Source organism: Botryllus schlosseri, chromosome 2 (genome assembly GCF_051294905.1).
Source record: "Botryllus schlosseri isolate E-star chromosome 2, Bs_hap1, whole genome shotgun sequence".
In the NCBI taxonomy this organism is placed as follows: Eukaryota; Metazoa; Chordata; class Ascidiacea; order Stolidobranchia; family Styelidae; genus Botryllus; species Botryllus schlosseri.
The window spans coordinates 33025348-33043757 of NC_137237.1; the positions used below are offsets into that span (position 1 = coordinate 33025348).

The 18410-nt window shown below is 40.0% G+C and overlaps 2 protein-coding genes across 3 annotated transcripts in view; one reads left to right on the forward strand and one right to left on the reverse strand.

Annotated features, from left to right (window-relative positions):
• Positions 1-3734: 3734 nt before the first annotated feature.
• Positions 3735-7773, reverse strand: LOC145434477 (endophilin-B1-like). The gene has a single exon (XM_080311837.1). The coding sequence runs from the start codon at positions 7668-7670 to the stop codon at positions 6624-6626; it is 1047 nt and encodes a 348-aa protein (XP_080167963.1). The 5' UTR covers positions 7671-7773; the 3' UTR covers positions 3735-6623.
• A 2143-nt stretch (positions 7774-9916) lies between these two features.
• Positions 9917-18410, forward strand: part of LOC145434474 (lysosomal leucine aminopeptidase-like) — a 229069-nt gene continuing 220575 nt past the window's right edge. Inside the window, exon 1 of one of the 2 annotated variants that reach the window (XM_080311834.1) lies at positions 9917-9928. The gene's annotated coding sequence lies outside the window, so the exon portion shown is untranslated. Of the gene's footprint in view, positions 9929-11000; positions 11291-18410 lie in introns of those variants that run through there. The other variant, XM_080311833.1, reaches the window with a different exon arrangement.

Sequence of the window (18410 nt, forward strand, 5' to 3'; positions counted from 1 at the left end):
TCATGAATATTAAATGTTGGTACTACATGAAAACAGCCCCGAAATTCCTCAGGCTATCTTTCGTATTGGGGGATTAAACTACTTCTACTTGACAAACTGAAAATAGCGAAAAGTAAGTAAGTAGATCACAAAATTTTATGAAGTAGAAGTAGAAGTAGAGAAAATCAGATCTACTTGAGTAAGTACCACAAGTAGAGGAAAACTACTTGAGTACTTCCAAAAAGTAGAAGTACTTCGTTACTGACCACCTCTGCCTGTTACTCATTTGATGTTCCAACATACCACTATTCGGCCTGCTTACATTTTTTTAATATTTATTTATGACGCGAGACTCGAATTGAACAATGCTTAATTAGTACTCCATCAATGCAGCTATGATCCGCGGGACTCCCAAAGGATCGTATCGCTGCAGCATGTATTATATTTTTTTGCAATTTTGTTCAATAAAACTGTATATCTGTCTATAGGCACCCTGCGGCCTGCATTCGCATTGCATGAATAGAATGTGCGTAAATGCCGATTATACAAGTTTTTCGTGTTGACAAACTTGCGCGATAAATTAGCGAGGATCGCTGCAATCAATCACCGAATTTCCCTCGAGTACAAACGGCAAACCAAGGCAGCAGGAGATCCGTGCTGTTGTGCAGTGCAGACGACTCTCGCTAATTGGCAGCGTGCAACACTGATAATACGAATTGCTGGGCACGATGGCTGAATGTGATACACGATTGAAAACAAACCTGAGAAAGGTGTGATTTCAAGTTTTATTTCGAGGGAGATTTTTTTCAATACTTGTCCCCATGCATAATGAGCATCCCCGATTTTAGGACAAAAAATCGGTAAAATTTTGCGCATTATGCATGGAAAATTATGGTAGAGATCAGAAAAAAATCTCAGGTTATTGAATAAATTTTGTCGAAAACATCTAAAATGTCCAAACTCAGCTGCCATTCATAAAGCCTACTTGACCTAGATTGGATTAAAAATCAATTTGCTACTCCTACGCCATTCAGAATAGACTCTTATTCGCGATTTTATAGTAGGAGTGGCTGTTCCCAAGACAGGTCAAACTACTTCAAGTGGCAGTAGAAAAGAAAGATCTGTAAAGTACTAAAGTACTTGACCCACAGCATCTAATAACAAATAAGTGTAATTCTCAAAAATATATTCAGTTGTAGACGAACAAGACACTCGTATAGGGGCTTTTTCGTCCAAAACTATTTTCTACTTTACAAATTTCAAAGCGTAAAAAGTTAGTGTTGCATAAAAAACTGTCGAAGTGGAAGTAGCAAAAAAACACAACCAGTCAAGTAGTGCAAGTAGCGAACCTACTCGAGCATTCAGCAGAAGTAGAAGCACTCAGTCACTGACCAATACTTAACAAACTTCACCAGAGTTTTATAGCATTTCAGTGGATTTTACAGTGTAATATGCAGGACATCAATTGCGATTATTGTCCAGAATAAAAAAGGCTCAGCTGCCTGTGATTGTCGGGGTTTCTGCGAGCGATCTTAAACCTGAGCAGCAGCTCTACGTATTCCGATTTATACGACTTGTCCAAATCGAGGTAAGCGTCCGGCTTCAGTCGCAATAACTCCGCGATAATATCCGAGAGAGGCCGTGACGCATCATCTGGCGGCGGAAAATGGCGTTTCACGAAACTGCTCAGTCCCTTTTCCAACTTTTTACATCGAGCCGTGTTGTTACTAGCACCCGGTGAAAAGTTCTTTCCTTTGCATTGCGCAATATCCGTCGTCAAGACATCTTGCTCCCGTAGAAACAACGTCTTATCGTCAACGTCCGTCCGTAACTTTTCGACGTACTGCTCGCAATAGTCCAAGTATTTTGTGGCGGAAGATATCTCATCTTCGAGTCTTTTCGACAGAATATCGGCGTTGACGATCGGGTGATCGAGCGGTTGCGTGGGTTCGATACGCTCGAGCATTTTAGTCTCGTATTTGAGCAGAACAAGGTGACGTTCTCTAACATCGCCAGCGGCCCCTACTCGGTTGGCATCGCGTGTCGGTGACATCGCGTCTAACTCTTCGGCGAGAGAGATGCATTCCTCCTTCAAATCATTTTCGACTGCTTCCAAGTCAGACATCTTCGGCGACCTGCATGAATCAGTCGGTGAATGAGCGAGGATTTGCATTCGTTTTCAAAAGATGACAGATCAGAACAGTGGTTCTCAACCTTTTTCGACTGATCGCCCCCTTGACAACCTCGACACAAATTTTCGATATCGCTTGAGAAACTGGGTGGCGAAAATAACAAAGGTAGCAATTGGGGGCAAAAATGCTAGAACCTTCATTCAGATATATTTAATTACCCGGCAACTGGATACCGGCAAAAAGCAGAAATGAAAAACGTGTTTTTCTGGAATTGCCGCGAAAGTTGACTAAAAGGAAGGTAAACTCGCCACAAACTATCCTCAGATACCAAGATTTTCAGGGTTCGCCGCGAAAAGTTGCACAATCATGTTGGAAACATATCTCTTAGAGCAGGGGCGGCCAACGTTTTTGGCCAAAGGGCCACACGAGATTTACGATCCATTGGCCGGGCCACTTGAATGTTGATGTTCCGTTTTTAGTCGTCCGATAGTAGCGAACTGGATTAGATAACGGTGAAAACAGAACGCATCAAAATCGATACCAATTATGTCATTAAAAGTCAGCGTGTATTCATGCCATAACCGCGTGAAGCGCGAAAAATTTTCAAAGTTAATGAACGAATTCGTTCAATAATAATGTCACTTGCATATATTGCGGGTCACCTCTCGGCTCATTTGGCACTGATAATTTAGTCATTAACATCCCAAATTTCACTGTCAGGCTAATCAAATTTTTTGTTGGTCATACAAGTTCACAATGAATTACCCCGGCAATTTTTTTATATAATATAACTTATTTCCAGAATTACCTTGTGGGCAGCTCAAAACCATCTCGCGGGCAACGGGGGTTGGCCGCCCCTGTCTTAGTGACAAGCGGCATATAATTTCAATCGACTCGAAAACATCGTCTGTCACTGCAAGTACCCAAATCATTGTGCCCAGATCTACTAATTACCCACCCTATTCTTTACAGTTTATGTCATTCTCGATGAGCAATAATCAAGTAGGTAAGTCCCATACCTTCAAGCCAAAAGAAATCAACAAATATGATTTGCGTGAGCTGAATTGTCCCGATGGAAGGGCAATCGAAAGTCGTTACGAAGCCATTTATCGGGCATCAATTGACGTAGAACCAGTGTAAATCGGGTTTGCTACAGACCGTGCTAGCTACTGATAAACAGAACTCCGGTAAGGATAATGCCAACATTTTTTTAAAACATGGTTTTCTACCTAGATTGTACTGTTGGCAAGGCTTCGAGATTGCTAGCATCTATTACCGGTTTGCGACGTCGAGTCTCATGCATGATGGCCCCACACATCGGTGATTGAGTACTGAGTCTATAACATTTTCAAGTCCAAATCATGTTCCACAGTATTTAAGATTCAAATTTCAATGATATATGACTGAAATTTTTCGGAACATCGCTTGAAATTCAAAACCATGGAGAATTGCTTGTCCAAATCTAGTTAGGCCTAAGTAAACGAGGTAACATATAAATCCACTTTTATTGTTGATAGACTTTGAGGGAACATTTTGCTTACCATTAAATTGTAGAGGAATTCTTGTTTGCGTGCGATCAGCAGCGAAGATACATCTCGATAATTAAAAGTAAGCCTAATTCCACTACAACATAATACAACCATCATCGATAACACCAAAACATGTCAGGTGATAAAATAGCAACAGCAGTAACCAGATTGAAGCCTATGATATCCCATTATAAATGTCGCGCAGTAAACAGCAAATAGGAAGAACGGACAAATGAAGTATACATGCTACAAGGTACTATTCTAATATAACACAGTCAATAAAGCGGATCACATAACCTACATCAATCCCTGCTACATAATAATATAGGCATATACAATTATACATACACGTCAATAACTAGGCCATTGAGCTTTCCAGAAGAATATATGACATCAAACACTGCTCAGGTGATACAAGGGCACAAGTTAAGTGTTCATGGGTTTGTTGCAACCTCATTAATTTTATAAATGATCAAATAACTTCTTTAAATATATTGTTACACAATATACAACCACACAGGTATTCATGTTTTAGGCTGCTTGTGTTGCAATCTCGAAATCCAAAACACTGCAAAGCTGAACATGCTTGCATTTACTCAAACTCAGTTCCAGTTACGTTGTGACTTGGCAAATAAAAACCAAACCCACATCACAAGGTCCAGAAATCAATTCTATTCAGAAGATCGCTGAAAAGACCGACATCACAGGCCTTCTATATCCAAGGCTTATGAGAACTACGATTTACGAATCCTACCACATTCAAATCAGTCACCGTCTTCAAGACATTCATGAATGATATAACATAGTTCCCAAAAAGTCGCAAACATTCGTGAGATGAAGCTGAACTAGGCATTTGGCTACTATCCGCAAATTTTACAACGAACTTCGAATGCTGGGCTACAGAAATGCATGACTAAACCATGATAATATATTCTAAGAATGAGATACAAAAAAACTGTAGATGAATATAGAAAATAACGAATGAATTGTCACGTCAACTACTAATAACGGGCTCGAAAATCAGAACCCAACGATGTTTACATGAGAATAAAATTTTTACACAACACAGCAATTACTCTTTATGCGATCCAATCTAACTAGGGAAGATTGCTCTAAATTACTGCCTGTAACACCTCTAAACAATATTGACCAACACCAAAGCTATACTTTCATTGGACTAATTTGTTTAGCTATGCAAATCGTACAAGTGATTTGAATTGTCGCAGACTTGCAGTACATTAGTTCAAGTTTTGTTTCATTCAAATGCTGAATAGACGACATTATGGCTTGGAGATGTTATTTTCCTTAGGGCACATCGATTGATTTTCAATTACGCATAGTTGCGTGGAAAGAGTTGCACATCATTGGGCAACTAAGTCCATTTACATTTCCCCAGAAAGGCATGTAGCAACAGTCTATCAATCAATTCATATCTCCATGGTGTACTTGTACAGTGTGAGTAGATACCGGTACGGCCATATTATGGGCTACAAACAAGTACAACAGTTGCAACTTACAAGACCAATTATTTTGAAGCAGTTATCGTCACCATAACTTGGAAGTCATATGACCCCATTTGCAGTCAAATACACGAACAAAACCTATTTATAATGTAAAGTTTTGTCGCCAAAATGTCAACGAGTTAACTCAAGTTGAACCACACCCTGCTGCATGGTAAATCACATTACCATACTGGTATCAGCAAGTCCCAATAAAACTTACAGGGAAGACCTCGAAATAACGGAAAAGGAAATGACCTCGCTACAAGGTGGGTTTTTGCGGAAGGGAAAGGTAATTGCTAAGGACAACTGTTAATAGAGTTATGGTTCCTTATTAGGGGCAGAGTAAGAGTCTGCCATAGAACATGAGTTGATTGTTAGCAGTTTTGCCTTAAATAGATAAATTCATCTTTCAGTTCGCAAATATTCAAAATCTAAAAGATACCGTGTAACCAACACTCCAGAGCAATGTTCCCTCCAATTTTTGACGAGTCTGCGCACACTCACCAACTCACTGCGTAGACACTTGGACAACAGTGCGTAACGACTAAATATAAAGGTCATCACTCCGGATTTTTTGCGCGCAACTTAGATTTTCTGTGCGCAGAGACCCTGTCGGCACTGCGCTTTTGCGCACGTGCGCAGCTTAGAGGGAACATTGCTCCAGAGTATGTCAATATAACGAGCATGTCCATATACAGAAAGACAAACGTCTTGTGAACGAAATTATGGCTGACCCTGCCGTTTTAAAACAAGGGGCTAAAGACGCACATAAACGACCGAGTACCCTGACTTGCTGACTAATGAGCCAAGAATTGGGAGAAAATTTCTGACTTCAAGTGCAAAATACCAATCCCGTCTCTTAGCAATGATTATAGAAGTGAAACACCGTGGACAGGAGGACACGAAAACGCCAAAATCCACAATCACATCCCCTTGCGGACAAGTTCTGGCCATATTAAACACGCTTTTTTTAATGTAATGTCCGGTGATATCAACAGGCTGTAGGCCTACATCCAACTCATTTTTTCTATAATATGCTTATGCCGCGTACTCTATAGCCACGAAGTGAACGAGCATGACAGACCGTACGATTCAATATAGTGAATATAATATACAACCCTTCATATATCCAATAATAGCATCAGGCATATGTATATGCCTTAACTACAAAAAAAAAACGGGTTTTGTTTCAGATTTTAAAATCTACCGATCTATGCCAATTCCACTTAAAACCTCATTTACCAAGTCTTTTCATACAATCGAAGCAATCTACACCGAGAAGCAAACTTGGGTTAATTAACACAGTTGAAACCTCCACACATATCACCTACAAATAACGACACAGATTTAAAATCCCCCGCTGGCTGGCAGTGTCGGGGTACAATAACAACGACAGCCCCCGTAATTTGTTGGACAATAGTATACTTTTTGAAGTCAGTACGCACGAAAAGACGAAGAAATTCTGTCTAGGACAAAATCGATTACAAGATTTCGATATAGTTCAACGGCACTTTCCCTTTCAAAGAACGCCGTTCTCCCATCACAAAATCTTTATGCATATCAGGAACCGCAGTAACTGTTATGACTTCATCGGCAAGCAATGATAACTCTGTGGTGTCGGCAGCATCGTAGTCATACAGCACTCGGGCTTTGCGCACTCCTGTGAACGGCAGGCCGTCATTTCTGGGAATGATTGCATTCAAATCAATCGGGGACACGTCAGAGCCGCTGTATATTGAAGATGTGTCACCGACACTGTTCAATTCTCGTTTCAACTCTTGCATAACCTGATCGCAAGTGGCATGGTATCTGCTTTGCGCGTCAATGAATTCTTTCAGGCTTCGTAAGTGATGAGAGTGCGTGCTGCTTACGCCGTGAAGGAGTAATTTCGTGATTTCCTGCTGCCGATCAAATTCAGTTTGGGCCACGTGCAGGTCGCTTTCAGTCGCGGATTTCGCTTCATCGGATTTGGCTTTACGCGCACGGTTCTTGCAGGCATCCAAATCCAATCTTTTTGATTCCAGAGTTTTTCGTTCCTTCTGTATCGTCTTGCAGTCTCCTTCCAAAAAACTCGCCAATGGCTTTAGAAAATTCAAGGCTGCCGTATGCACTAACGCCTTTTCCGCCTCGCCAAGCTTATTCTGTGCATGACCACAATTGATCAACGCTTTTCCATACGAGGTACCAGGCCCAAAGCCTTCGCCAGCTTCAATCATGGTCGCGCCCAATATTTGTTGATTCGTGGGACCCTCAGACTGTCTACGGTCTAGCTTGTTGTAAACAAAATCCTTCATTCGTAAATTAGGATTAGGCTGCAGCGCTATTTCCGTTTGCGCTTTCATTTTCTCGACCCATTGCTTGGTGTTGTCGAAACGCTCCAGTAAGTGTTCAAAATTAGCGTCATATTCCGTTTTTTCAGCACTACCCAATTTCTCTTCGGTGTATTGCAGTGCACGGCTTAACAATGTCGACGCATCGGACGTGATTTGTCTCACTCCAGAAACGGAAAACTTGGATCGCAAGTCCATAGCAAAGAAGATATCTCGAATCCGAAAGAAGTTATAATACCATATCAGAGCAAATACTAAACAAAATAGAGACTAGAATACAATCAACACAATTATGAGAAAATGGGTTGATGCCTCCGACGGAACGCAATAGTATCAATATAGTATTTATGGTGACTGGGCTGAGCTGTGATGAATATCATATAAAAATCTTTTCCTCAAGTCAGTCAATATATATATATATTATTCCAAATATATTTACTCGAAGTCATTACTATTTATTTAGCTTCGACCAACACATACCGTAGTTGAGTTTTGACGTATAGATTAAATTTATGCTTCTCACGAAATTTGACTCATCCTTTGTAGCACACAATTGAAATGTCATATTCACTATAATATTATTTTTCACTGTATCTTCAATTTACACAATATAGAATCAATCACTCCAACTGCTGAAGTATCGTAGACTTTATATGATTACCAGATCACTACGCTGCAGGTTTATCTCGCAATTACTGTAACTAAATCATATACTTGGCTGGCATATCTATTTGTGCATAGACCGAACATGGAAAAATATTATGCCTTTGAATTTTCAAATTGCTCGACACCTAAACTTCATGGGAATCAGATTTCCATCTAGTTTGGCAGAAAATATGTAACACTATCAATACGAGTAAAATCTCTCATATACTATACATGGTTACTGCAAACAACCTCAGTAGGGTACCTTACTAAATGTGTTAACCCATCTTAGTATCGTTATGCAAGCTACAGAACATTCTAAATGAAGCATGTCGAGCCTGCTAAATTAGTGAAAATTTACACCTTTATTTTCCTTTCGGGGTTCTTTTTATAATTTCTGGTACCGTAAAATCTATAGCGTATTCAATCTATCTATGATTTGAGAGCGAAGCACAACTTCGGCAGACGCCAACGGACGGCCAACTCATATTTCCTAGTTTTAGGTTGCCAAGCACATCACTGAAAGCGTTCATTCCAACCACCAGTATAGTAAGCAAAATGGCAAATTATAGATAAACCTGGCTTGCCAGATAAGTTCTATCAAAAAGTCAAGAGCAGAATTGATGGCAACGTCACCAGCAACCTGTAGAACCAGAGTGGAACTGGTGGCAACATCAAGCAGAACTTTCTGTTTAATTACTTAATTATTCTATGCAGAAAAGCTCTCATCACGCAGGATTTATTTCAAAAAATGAACCGGGATTTCATAGGGGTTGTGGAAAAGCGAGAACAACCACTGTTACCAGTCTGACCGAAAAGGGCCTGACATGCTGACAACGTCTTTTTCTAGAATAATCTATAGCGTAGCATACATAAATGGGAGCTTGTGCACGATCTGCCCTAAGTCAACGGTGTTTCGTCCCGGCGCTCAGGCAAAATCCGCCGTATCATAAACGGAAAATTATTAATGGGCACACTGCTTTTTACCGGGTGGAAATTACATTAACCTGTCTGCTTTTAAGGCAGAAATGGGAAATAAAGGTGTTAATACTACTTTAGTAGTTCTATAAAATCGAGCCCCGTAAATTTATGTTATTTATTACAAATACCGATGTAATTTATCACAAATACCGATATAAAATATGTAAATGTGTTTGCAGGCGAACTATAAGGTGGCGAAAGTAGAATAAAGACTGACATACAACGAGTCGGTATAGAAGCGGGAAAAACCGTGGAATCACAGTTATGATAACCAAAAGATCCACAATTGGGGACCCGTAATTCTAGGATTTAGTTACGCTGATGAATGCATAGCAACTATGGCTAACTGGCGCTATCTAAAATTCGGACCGTTGTGTATGTTTTGAGATATCACGGATTATTATCAAAATCTACGGATTGTAACAATGCAACACAAAAGGTTTATATGAATCTTTTTATTTGTTGAAACCCAAATTGAAATTAAATTGAGGTTGATGACATCATAAACTAGAAAATACATCACTAAGTTAAATGCCCGAGTGATGCGTTGAGGAAGTTGGCTGAATTTAAATACCGGAAGCTTGAAAATATGGCCAGATGTTGATCGTCACACATTAGATATAGGATAATACGTTAGTCGCCGTCATTATTGTATTAGCGCGGATCTGAACAGGACGGTGATTCCAGACCTTTTTGGATTCGAGAAATAGGATAGTGTTAGCGGATATCAGAAGTATATAGTCGGATCTTAAAATGCAAATGTAATGATAACAAATGAACCGTATTTTGCCAGTAGAAGCATCATGCGAGCAAGATTAGTTGTATTAATTGTAAAGATGTTGTTGACTAGTGTCAGAATGTTCGTATTTCTTGACTTATTTATTTTGCACTCCAAAGATTAAATTGGAGATGAGGCACGGTAATTTAAGTGTATGGCGTAATTTTATGTTTGAACTGTTAATGCTTGTATGCTTTACTGCAATAATTGAATATCCGTAATATACCAATATAGGAACATGCATGTCTTTAAAAATGAGGATGACATATATCTGTTGGCGATAGCCGTATAGATTATGGATTGGTGTTTGTGTATACTATACAGCTTTCGTTGAAGTTGAAACTAACTACCACGGCGGCCCATAAGAAGCCTTTAAGCACACGTGTGTTGTTGCTAAACAACAGAGGTGTGATTGCCCCCCTTATAAGAAAACATTATCTAATGTTTTCTGGGAATAATGTCAGTATTGTAGCCCAGAAAATAATTACGACGGAGTACATAGGGCCTTAGGCAGATAACTTTTTGAAGAAGGTCATTAACAAAATTAGGTGATCGTTTTGGTCAACTAACTACCGATAGGTAGGTGCTTAGTGAAAACCACCTTACATACAACCCAAAGCTGACACACTTGTTATGCGTAACAAATGTGTCTGAAGCGAATGCGAAGGATTAGCCTATAGTGGCTAATCCCGGTTTGTCTGTAATTGTTATGTACACTACATGCAAATATTAAGTTGCTTTATAATGATGGCTCTGCCATTTTCGGTGTCTGCGAACTTTTACAGTGAAAAGGCGTTACGGTGAATTGACTGTGTGTATTATATATTGTGCGTCATATTATATCCACATATTGCGTCACCCTAGAAAAACGGTTAATAAAGTCAAGCCCAATCCTATAGAAGTAAAGTGATTACATATATATGTGTAAGTATTTATTGCATTTTTGGGATCAATGTATATTGAAAATTGTGTGATTTTGTGTGAATTATTTAGTATGCGTCATAACTAGTCCACGCCCCAGCGACTAGAACCCCTACACTTGAGTGAGGTTGGACGGTTATAAAACCAAGACAAGTTGCTTGAGAGAACTGTCATAAAATTAGATAAGTAACACCCTAGTGTATTCGAGATTATACAAATACACAAAAAACCTTGATCAGCCTTAAACGATAATATGAAGATGTAACAAGCCCTTCACCAGAATGCTTTGGCCCTGGGTCAATTGAATACATGAAATAGAGTATAGGATACGTGGAATTGCTGTTGAAATATGGTCTTAATCGCATATGTGTTGAATTGCACGATTTTAGAAAACTTTAGTAACAGTTGGATGGATTTTGTGAATGTATTGTTGCTATGGTAACATCGCTATTTGAGTGTAAATTCTAATATTGGAGTATTTGGTTGTATTAAGGTATGCATCCCGCTGGGGAGGAATCAGGCCTAAATATGTACAAATATGCAATCTAAGGCTGGACCCTAAGGTCATTGAAAGCTCAAGACACTTCGAAGGCTACTCTACCTGCAACAGTGATTTACCAAATTGAATTACAAGCAAAAGAACCCAGGCTCAAACAATATCTTCCTACTAACAAGATTGAAGGCAAGATATTTCTACAAACACATATGGAGGCACCCGACGGAATTGTAATTCAAGGCGCCTGGTAATCATTGTTGCTTCTGGAATATTCGTCTTCAGAAGAGAGTGGACTTTCACATATTTCTGAAGAGTGGGGAGGTGAGCGGTAATCAATCATGAAGTTATTTTGGCTACGAAAAAGTAAAGAGGACACTCGCACCCTTCGCAAAAACACCCAACTGATGAAGACCACTCAACAACGGCAGCTAACGACTCGGGCTAATGAAGGTCAGCTGACAGCACGTGTCCAGCATCAAACAAAATTCGTGAAAAAGGTGACGTCCATTCTACATAAGACGGCAAAACTATTCAAAAAAGCCAGAAAAGACGTCAAACAAGCGACAACTTATTTGACTACCGTCCGGAAAGTGAGTACCAAAAATATTGCCGATTCGCTTGAACCAATCTTAAGGAGCCAACCAAAATCTGGAGTGGCCAGGAGTGAAATCATACACCGGGTTGCAAATCTGTTAGAAATGCCGACGCCGGCAAAAGTCAAACCAGTAACACCTCTTCCGAAGTGTGGGTCCCGTCAGTCGTCGCCCGAAGTCACAGAAGATATGAAGTTGGGATCTGGAAATCACCCAACACCACGGTCAATGACAGAAAGAGTGTCACTCAATGCGAACGCAAATCCTCACATTGTACAGGGGACTTTCTGTACGCCCCTCGATCGAGAGAAGGTGCCACAGGTAGTATTACCTTCTCAGCGTCCAAAAATGATCGATAAAAAACAATTTATTACTGCGGAAGAAACAATATTGATATCACCCAGTAATAGGCTGATTATTTGGTGCATGATAGCTGTTTTCCGATATATGTTACATGTGGATACAGTAGCTGATAGTATTTTAGAAAATGTCGTAGGCCTACATTGTCCACTGCTGATTCCCATGAAGTCGAGATAAAAAAGAATTATACTTTTCAATTCTATTTAGAATGTTTGGGGAAATCAAAGATTCTGATGAATGTAATTTCGCAAAGCTTTTTGGGGGTGAATTGATGTACCTAGTCGATATGAATACTAATGTAAATTTTTTAGCAGATACAGGAAGCGTGCCAAATTTGATGATGTCGTCAACGGCGAAATTGGTTTATCCCTATAGTTGGCGAAGGCGGTGTTCATTGCGTATGAATTTACAAGGTATAGGTGGGTCGTCACAGGTTGAGTCATTGATATATATAGAAATTGATGGGGTTTCAATTCCTTTTGCGTGTGGTAATGTCCCGTTAAATATTATTGGATATCATTGGATAGACAAGGTTATACCGCTGCCTTCAATTGATACGGTGTTAAAGAGCTGGCTCAGTCCGAAATAGGTGTTCCGTGTTCATTGTCGACACATGCCGTAATAGAATATGATGGTGAAGGGTGGGAAATAAAAACTTTGGCCAAACAAGGAAATAACGTGAAAAACAGCAATCGCGAGGCTGTTTCGAATGTTAGGTCGTTAGAAATTGGAAAGTCGCACCCGTGCCAATTTAATAGTGACAGCGCCGTTAGGATATGCGCTGAAAATATTGGTGAAATGCAGGCACGAAATTTGGTCACATTCGGTGTAAAATGTGAGTGCGACGGGTTGAAAAGTTTTAGGGCGCAAGATCTTTTCAATCCAATAGGCCCCGAAGTGGATGTTGACGTAAGCGTACCGAAGCATCAAAAATCTCATAGTGGAGAGTTATTTGCCTCGTTTCTAACGACAAATAAAAGGCCAAAATATTTCCCGCGAAAGGTATTCGATGGTCCAATAACGGAATATGTGTTGCAAAATGAATCGGATATAGAGGTTAGATTGGAATTGGAAGAGCTTCGTAAGCAATCCGTATTGCTGTCAAAAGCGCCATTCCAACAGCCCGATCTTAATGACGACGCCAATACTATTATAGACGAAAAAACATGGAGAGCGGTGTATGAGCCGTTTGCCACAGAATTGGAAGATCTTGTCGGGCATTTGCGGGGGAAACAAGCCATGAAGTATCCATGTAAAATAGAACTAAAAGATGAATCGATCCCTCCATTCGTGTGTTCACCTTATAATTTGAGAGGGATAGAACAACTGAATGCAGCGATGAAGCCAATAACCAGAGTTTCACAGTTAAAAAAAATGCGTGGTGTATTAGGGAATTATATAAAACAACCTACCCTTTTAAAAAAAGTGGGGGGAGAGTGATGGCCGTCTAGGTATGGTCATGCGATAGGAAAAACATCTGAATAGGATTGCTACAAACGTAATGAGATTCTATATAAAATGATTTGACTCGCAAATGTTCTATACGTCCAGACCGAAGGGTAAATTGATAGGAATGTATCATCGACATATTTAGTTCACTACTAAACGTGAAGACAAAACTGGAAATCGACCGAAGGCCTTACATTTGAAATCGCAATAAGAAATGCTCGAATTGGGATTATATAGTCAATTCCCGATCCATACCTCATTTTAGGCTAGGACTCAATCACAGTGCATTGTTAAAATTGATGGAATGAAGTGATTTATTGTATGGTTATATAGTACCGTATATATATGTATATAGTATATAGCGAATAACGCAAAATAGAGTTTCTGAGTGTCCTATTGTTGTACATAATGGTAAATATGAATGGACTATCTGAGTAGCATAATGCCGCAACCTTTTAGTGTATAATTTAGATCTGCAAAGCGAAAATTGGTACAATTCTGATGCCCTGGAGATTGGCTAATATTCGGTGGATTGTTAATTTAAAATGAGGGAAGCTCTTGTGAAAAAATATCCATATGCTCGGTGATTAACTGTCGGAAATATGAATCATATGAAGCTGCGATCATGCATGAGATCATGCGATCATTTGTATGACACTGTCGTCATAGGCTATAGTGTGCACCGTGACAACAGATATGCGGGCGGAAAATGCACATGCTCCTATATCCTTGGCCTTGCATTTCTACGAGTCACGTTGCATCGTGCATCAGCCCCCATAAATGATTACTGCGTGGCTCCAGCAATGCTCAGAAGTGTATAAAGTAATACCATTCTTACTGAATCATATACCACTACATACCAATTAGTGAGTAGACGAAAATGTGATTTTGAAAATGTAAATAGCAAATATTAGGTTACACTTCAGTATTATAATTCAAGTAGTGCAGCTAACAGAACCACAACGGTATCTAGATATCCCTGGACATGCCAATTACTGTCTGTATTCCTTGACCAAACGTGTTGATATTGGCATTCACCGTTCGTCCAGTTAAATCGGGTTTGCACGTTTACACCATATCAGCTAATCTAATCAGCAAGACAGGAGAGAGCCGACTCAAGCTCGGCGATAAATGGGCAACAAACAGCTAACACTAAACGACGAACCACTTGTAATACTAAACGGCGGCCCGAGAGGAACCACCGAGGCCCCGACGACGAGGAGGACAAACAAAGGCACAATCGCTAAAATTGACATGGCAGAAAGAGCGACCCGCGGGCGTAACAGGCGGAACTCGCAACACTAAACGTCAGACCAAGAGTCAGGTGAGAGTGGAGTAGAAAAAATTTCCGCAAATCTAACGACAGACCGCAGACGGCAGAACTGGCGCAACTATCGCAACTCCTATTCCTCAAACGGTTTTTCTCTTGGACCACTTTTTGAAGTTCTTACTTCATTACAATATTTTGTCACTTAAAATATAATTTTGTGAAGTAATGTAATTATTAGGGCAATTTTTATATGACCCTAAAAAATCAATAATATAACTTTATTTTTTGGAAAATATGACTTTATATGACTTTATATGACTTTATGTGAAAATCGTGTATTTTTACATGCGAGCAACGTCACTCACGGAAGTAAAGAGTAAAACATATGCAACATAACAGTAATGCACATCCCATGTTATTTTAAACCAGTGGTTCCCAACCTTTTTCGACTCATCGCCCCCTTTTCAAGCTCCGCTCCGATCATCGCCCCCCAAATATTGGGAGCCGAAAAATAGGCATACAAACTGTAATCGCCGACGATTTGACCTAAAAAAGGTCATTTCTCCGACTTGACTCAAAAGGACCGTAACAGCAATTCGTCAGCCCCCAAAACGTGTGTCTTTGGGCCCCGATATGGTGATAAACCAAACGTCTGGGGGGCTTTGCCCCTCAGACTCCCTCCCCCGATACCTCTTTACCGCTACTTCTCAGCAAAAACTATTGGACTCTTTAGTTAGTTAGTCGGCTTAATTCGCGTGAAACGCGACAAATTTCTATCATCCATGATTGGATCGGTCAATATGTTGGGGAATTGCATATATATTGCTGTCAATTTTTTATCCTCTCTCTGCTCATGTATTCAGATTTACCGGTAGAGCTGAGTGAGGTGTCTTGGAAAATGTAGGATCCGTAATTATTAATTAAAAATATTCTGGCGGACATGTGGGTATAAAGACTTCGTTAGGTGATGGCATTTCGTGGCATGTCTGCTATGTCAAAAGATATTCAAATCGCCCATACGTACTGAACTAAGAGACGAACACGATTTAGAATTGTTATTTCTGCACTCACAATTGATTTTTCTCTGCGGGATGGCATTTGTCTTGTGGGATTCTGATTGCCAGGACAGGAACATTTGGCGCCAGCGATTTAGGGGCCTATGGACAATTACACATATATGTGTATCATATATGGTACATATATCGAAGTCGGTCAGCATAAAGACAGTGCTTTTCCGCCAAGGTTTTCTCGTTCTGGCACACTTCTCGAAGTCGCATGTTACATGGCCTGAAATTTCATATGCCTTGCTGCGTCATGGCGTGGTAATGGCTGAGCGATGCCTTTTTCTATATCTCATGCGTATTATTTCTTGGGTGACGGTTATCCAATAAGCAAGAAATGTGACATCGCTAAATCGCGCGCAGCGCGAAAATATTTTAAAAAAGTTGCATAAATTTCCCAACTATTACTCTAATTCATGTTAATTCATGAACAAATTTTGGGACCCTTCGAGCTCGGGCCTCCCATCCCAATTGGGGGTTTGGGGTGCGGTAATTGCGGTCCTAGACTCCAATATAGCGGTTTCAACGCGCCATCGCCCCCTATCGCCCCCTTCGTCCGTTTTCGCCCCCCTATCGCCCCCTTCGCTATTTTCGCCCCCCTGGACCGCCAAATCGCCCCCTGGGGGGCGATATCGCCCACGTTGGGAACCACTGTTTTAAACCATTGTTGTAGTACAGTTTCATGTAGTGTGGAATGTTAGAGTCTTTGAAGTTGGACGTAAAATGACTTTAGTAAGGAAAATGAGCGCTCCACAGACGCTGATGTGGGTTGACACTTCTGCAGTTTTGCATTAAGCGCTGGTGAAATGTCTTGTCTTTGTAGCTCCATAATTTGTTTCACATCGTTTTTGTCCAATCGCTTCTTAGTGTAATTTTTGAGCTAAGCGGATCTTTTCCGATATCAAGGTCATTTAGATCAGCATGGGTCTCTTTGATGGTGTACGTCGGTACAACTTTCCATTTTGAGTAATAAACTTGAAATATTGTGATAGTGGAGGTATATTTCTGTTAACTGATTAGTCAACTTTGGATCGTTGACTGAATTTTTGACTCTAATAAGTCCTTCACTTTCCTATGCATTGACTATTTCTTTCACTTGTGGAAGTCTCTCGGCATAATATTGAGCAGTATTCAACCAGCTACCCCAACGACTAACTACCTTAGTTTCTTATAGTGCTTAATTTCTTCACCGCCTAAATTGCTACTTTTTATTTAAAGTATTCAACGATATGACTTTATAACTCAAAAATATGACTATATAACTTAATAAGCTGATTTATGATCTAACCAGCAAAATATGACTTTATATGACTTCATAACTTTTTTAATATAGGCTACATACATCATAGGGATGCGGTTCTACCGTTAAAATTGATTTCACGAATTACTGGTGCATAAAAAATATGACTATGACTTTATGGCCCTAGTAATTAATTATGCAACGTCTAGTCCCGATTTAATTTCAAATCTTTCAACCCTGAAATAGTATTGATCTACTGAAAAAAATATCGCCTTAAATTGACTACAGGTATAGGGTTACCATACGTCCTCCTTCAAAATGATTTGTCTTCCTTTTTGAGGTTTCTGAAAATGTACTCCGAGTAGCCTATGCCTAAATGTCCTCCTTTTTGACAATTCGTCCTCCTTTACAGCTTTTGGAGCTAAGATGAGAGATAGATTCGAGTGAAAATGGGTATATCTAAACATAAATCTAAGCATAAATGACGCTAAACAGGAAACGTAAGTGACGACCTTTTTTAGCCAACCAACCACAACTTCGTGGTAAATTGTTTTCCAGATTTTACTCCAGTATTGTAAGTCTGAAAATTTTGAAAAAGTGTCCTCCTTTCCCAATTCCAAAGTATGGTATGTGGGGTTAGTCGATATACTTCAAAATAATCCGAGTAGTGATCAACTGTAATCAAATAATGTTGCCCTTCAAATTCACTTAAATCGCTAACGATTATTTGCCAAGGACGACCTGGTACCAGATGTGAAATCAAACTTTCCTTTTGTTGTTTGGGTTGGTGCAATAGCCACATGTGGGACAGCTTGATACGAAGTCCGTGATATCGTTAACCATGTCGGGCCAGTACAAACATTCACGAGCCCGGCGTACACAACCTTGAATTCCAACATGACTGGCATGAAGTCGCTTGAGAATATAGTGCCTTTTATGGACGACGGTACGACAATACGATGACCCTTCAGGACGATTTGGTCCTGAAATGTCAATTCCTCTTTAAAACAGTAGAAATTTCGAGTTGATTGGGGTACCAGCTTGGCTTCATTCGGCCATTCGGATTGATTGATCATTCGGCCACCCATGCTTTATAAAAGAGATTAACGTGTTCACTGTTCATGACAGAATCAGAGATTGTTGC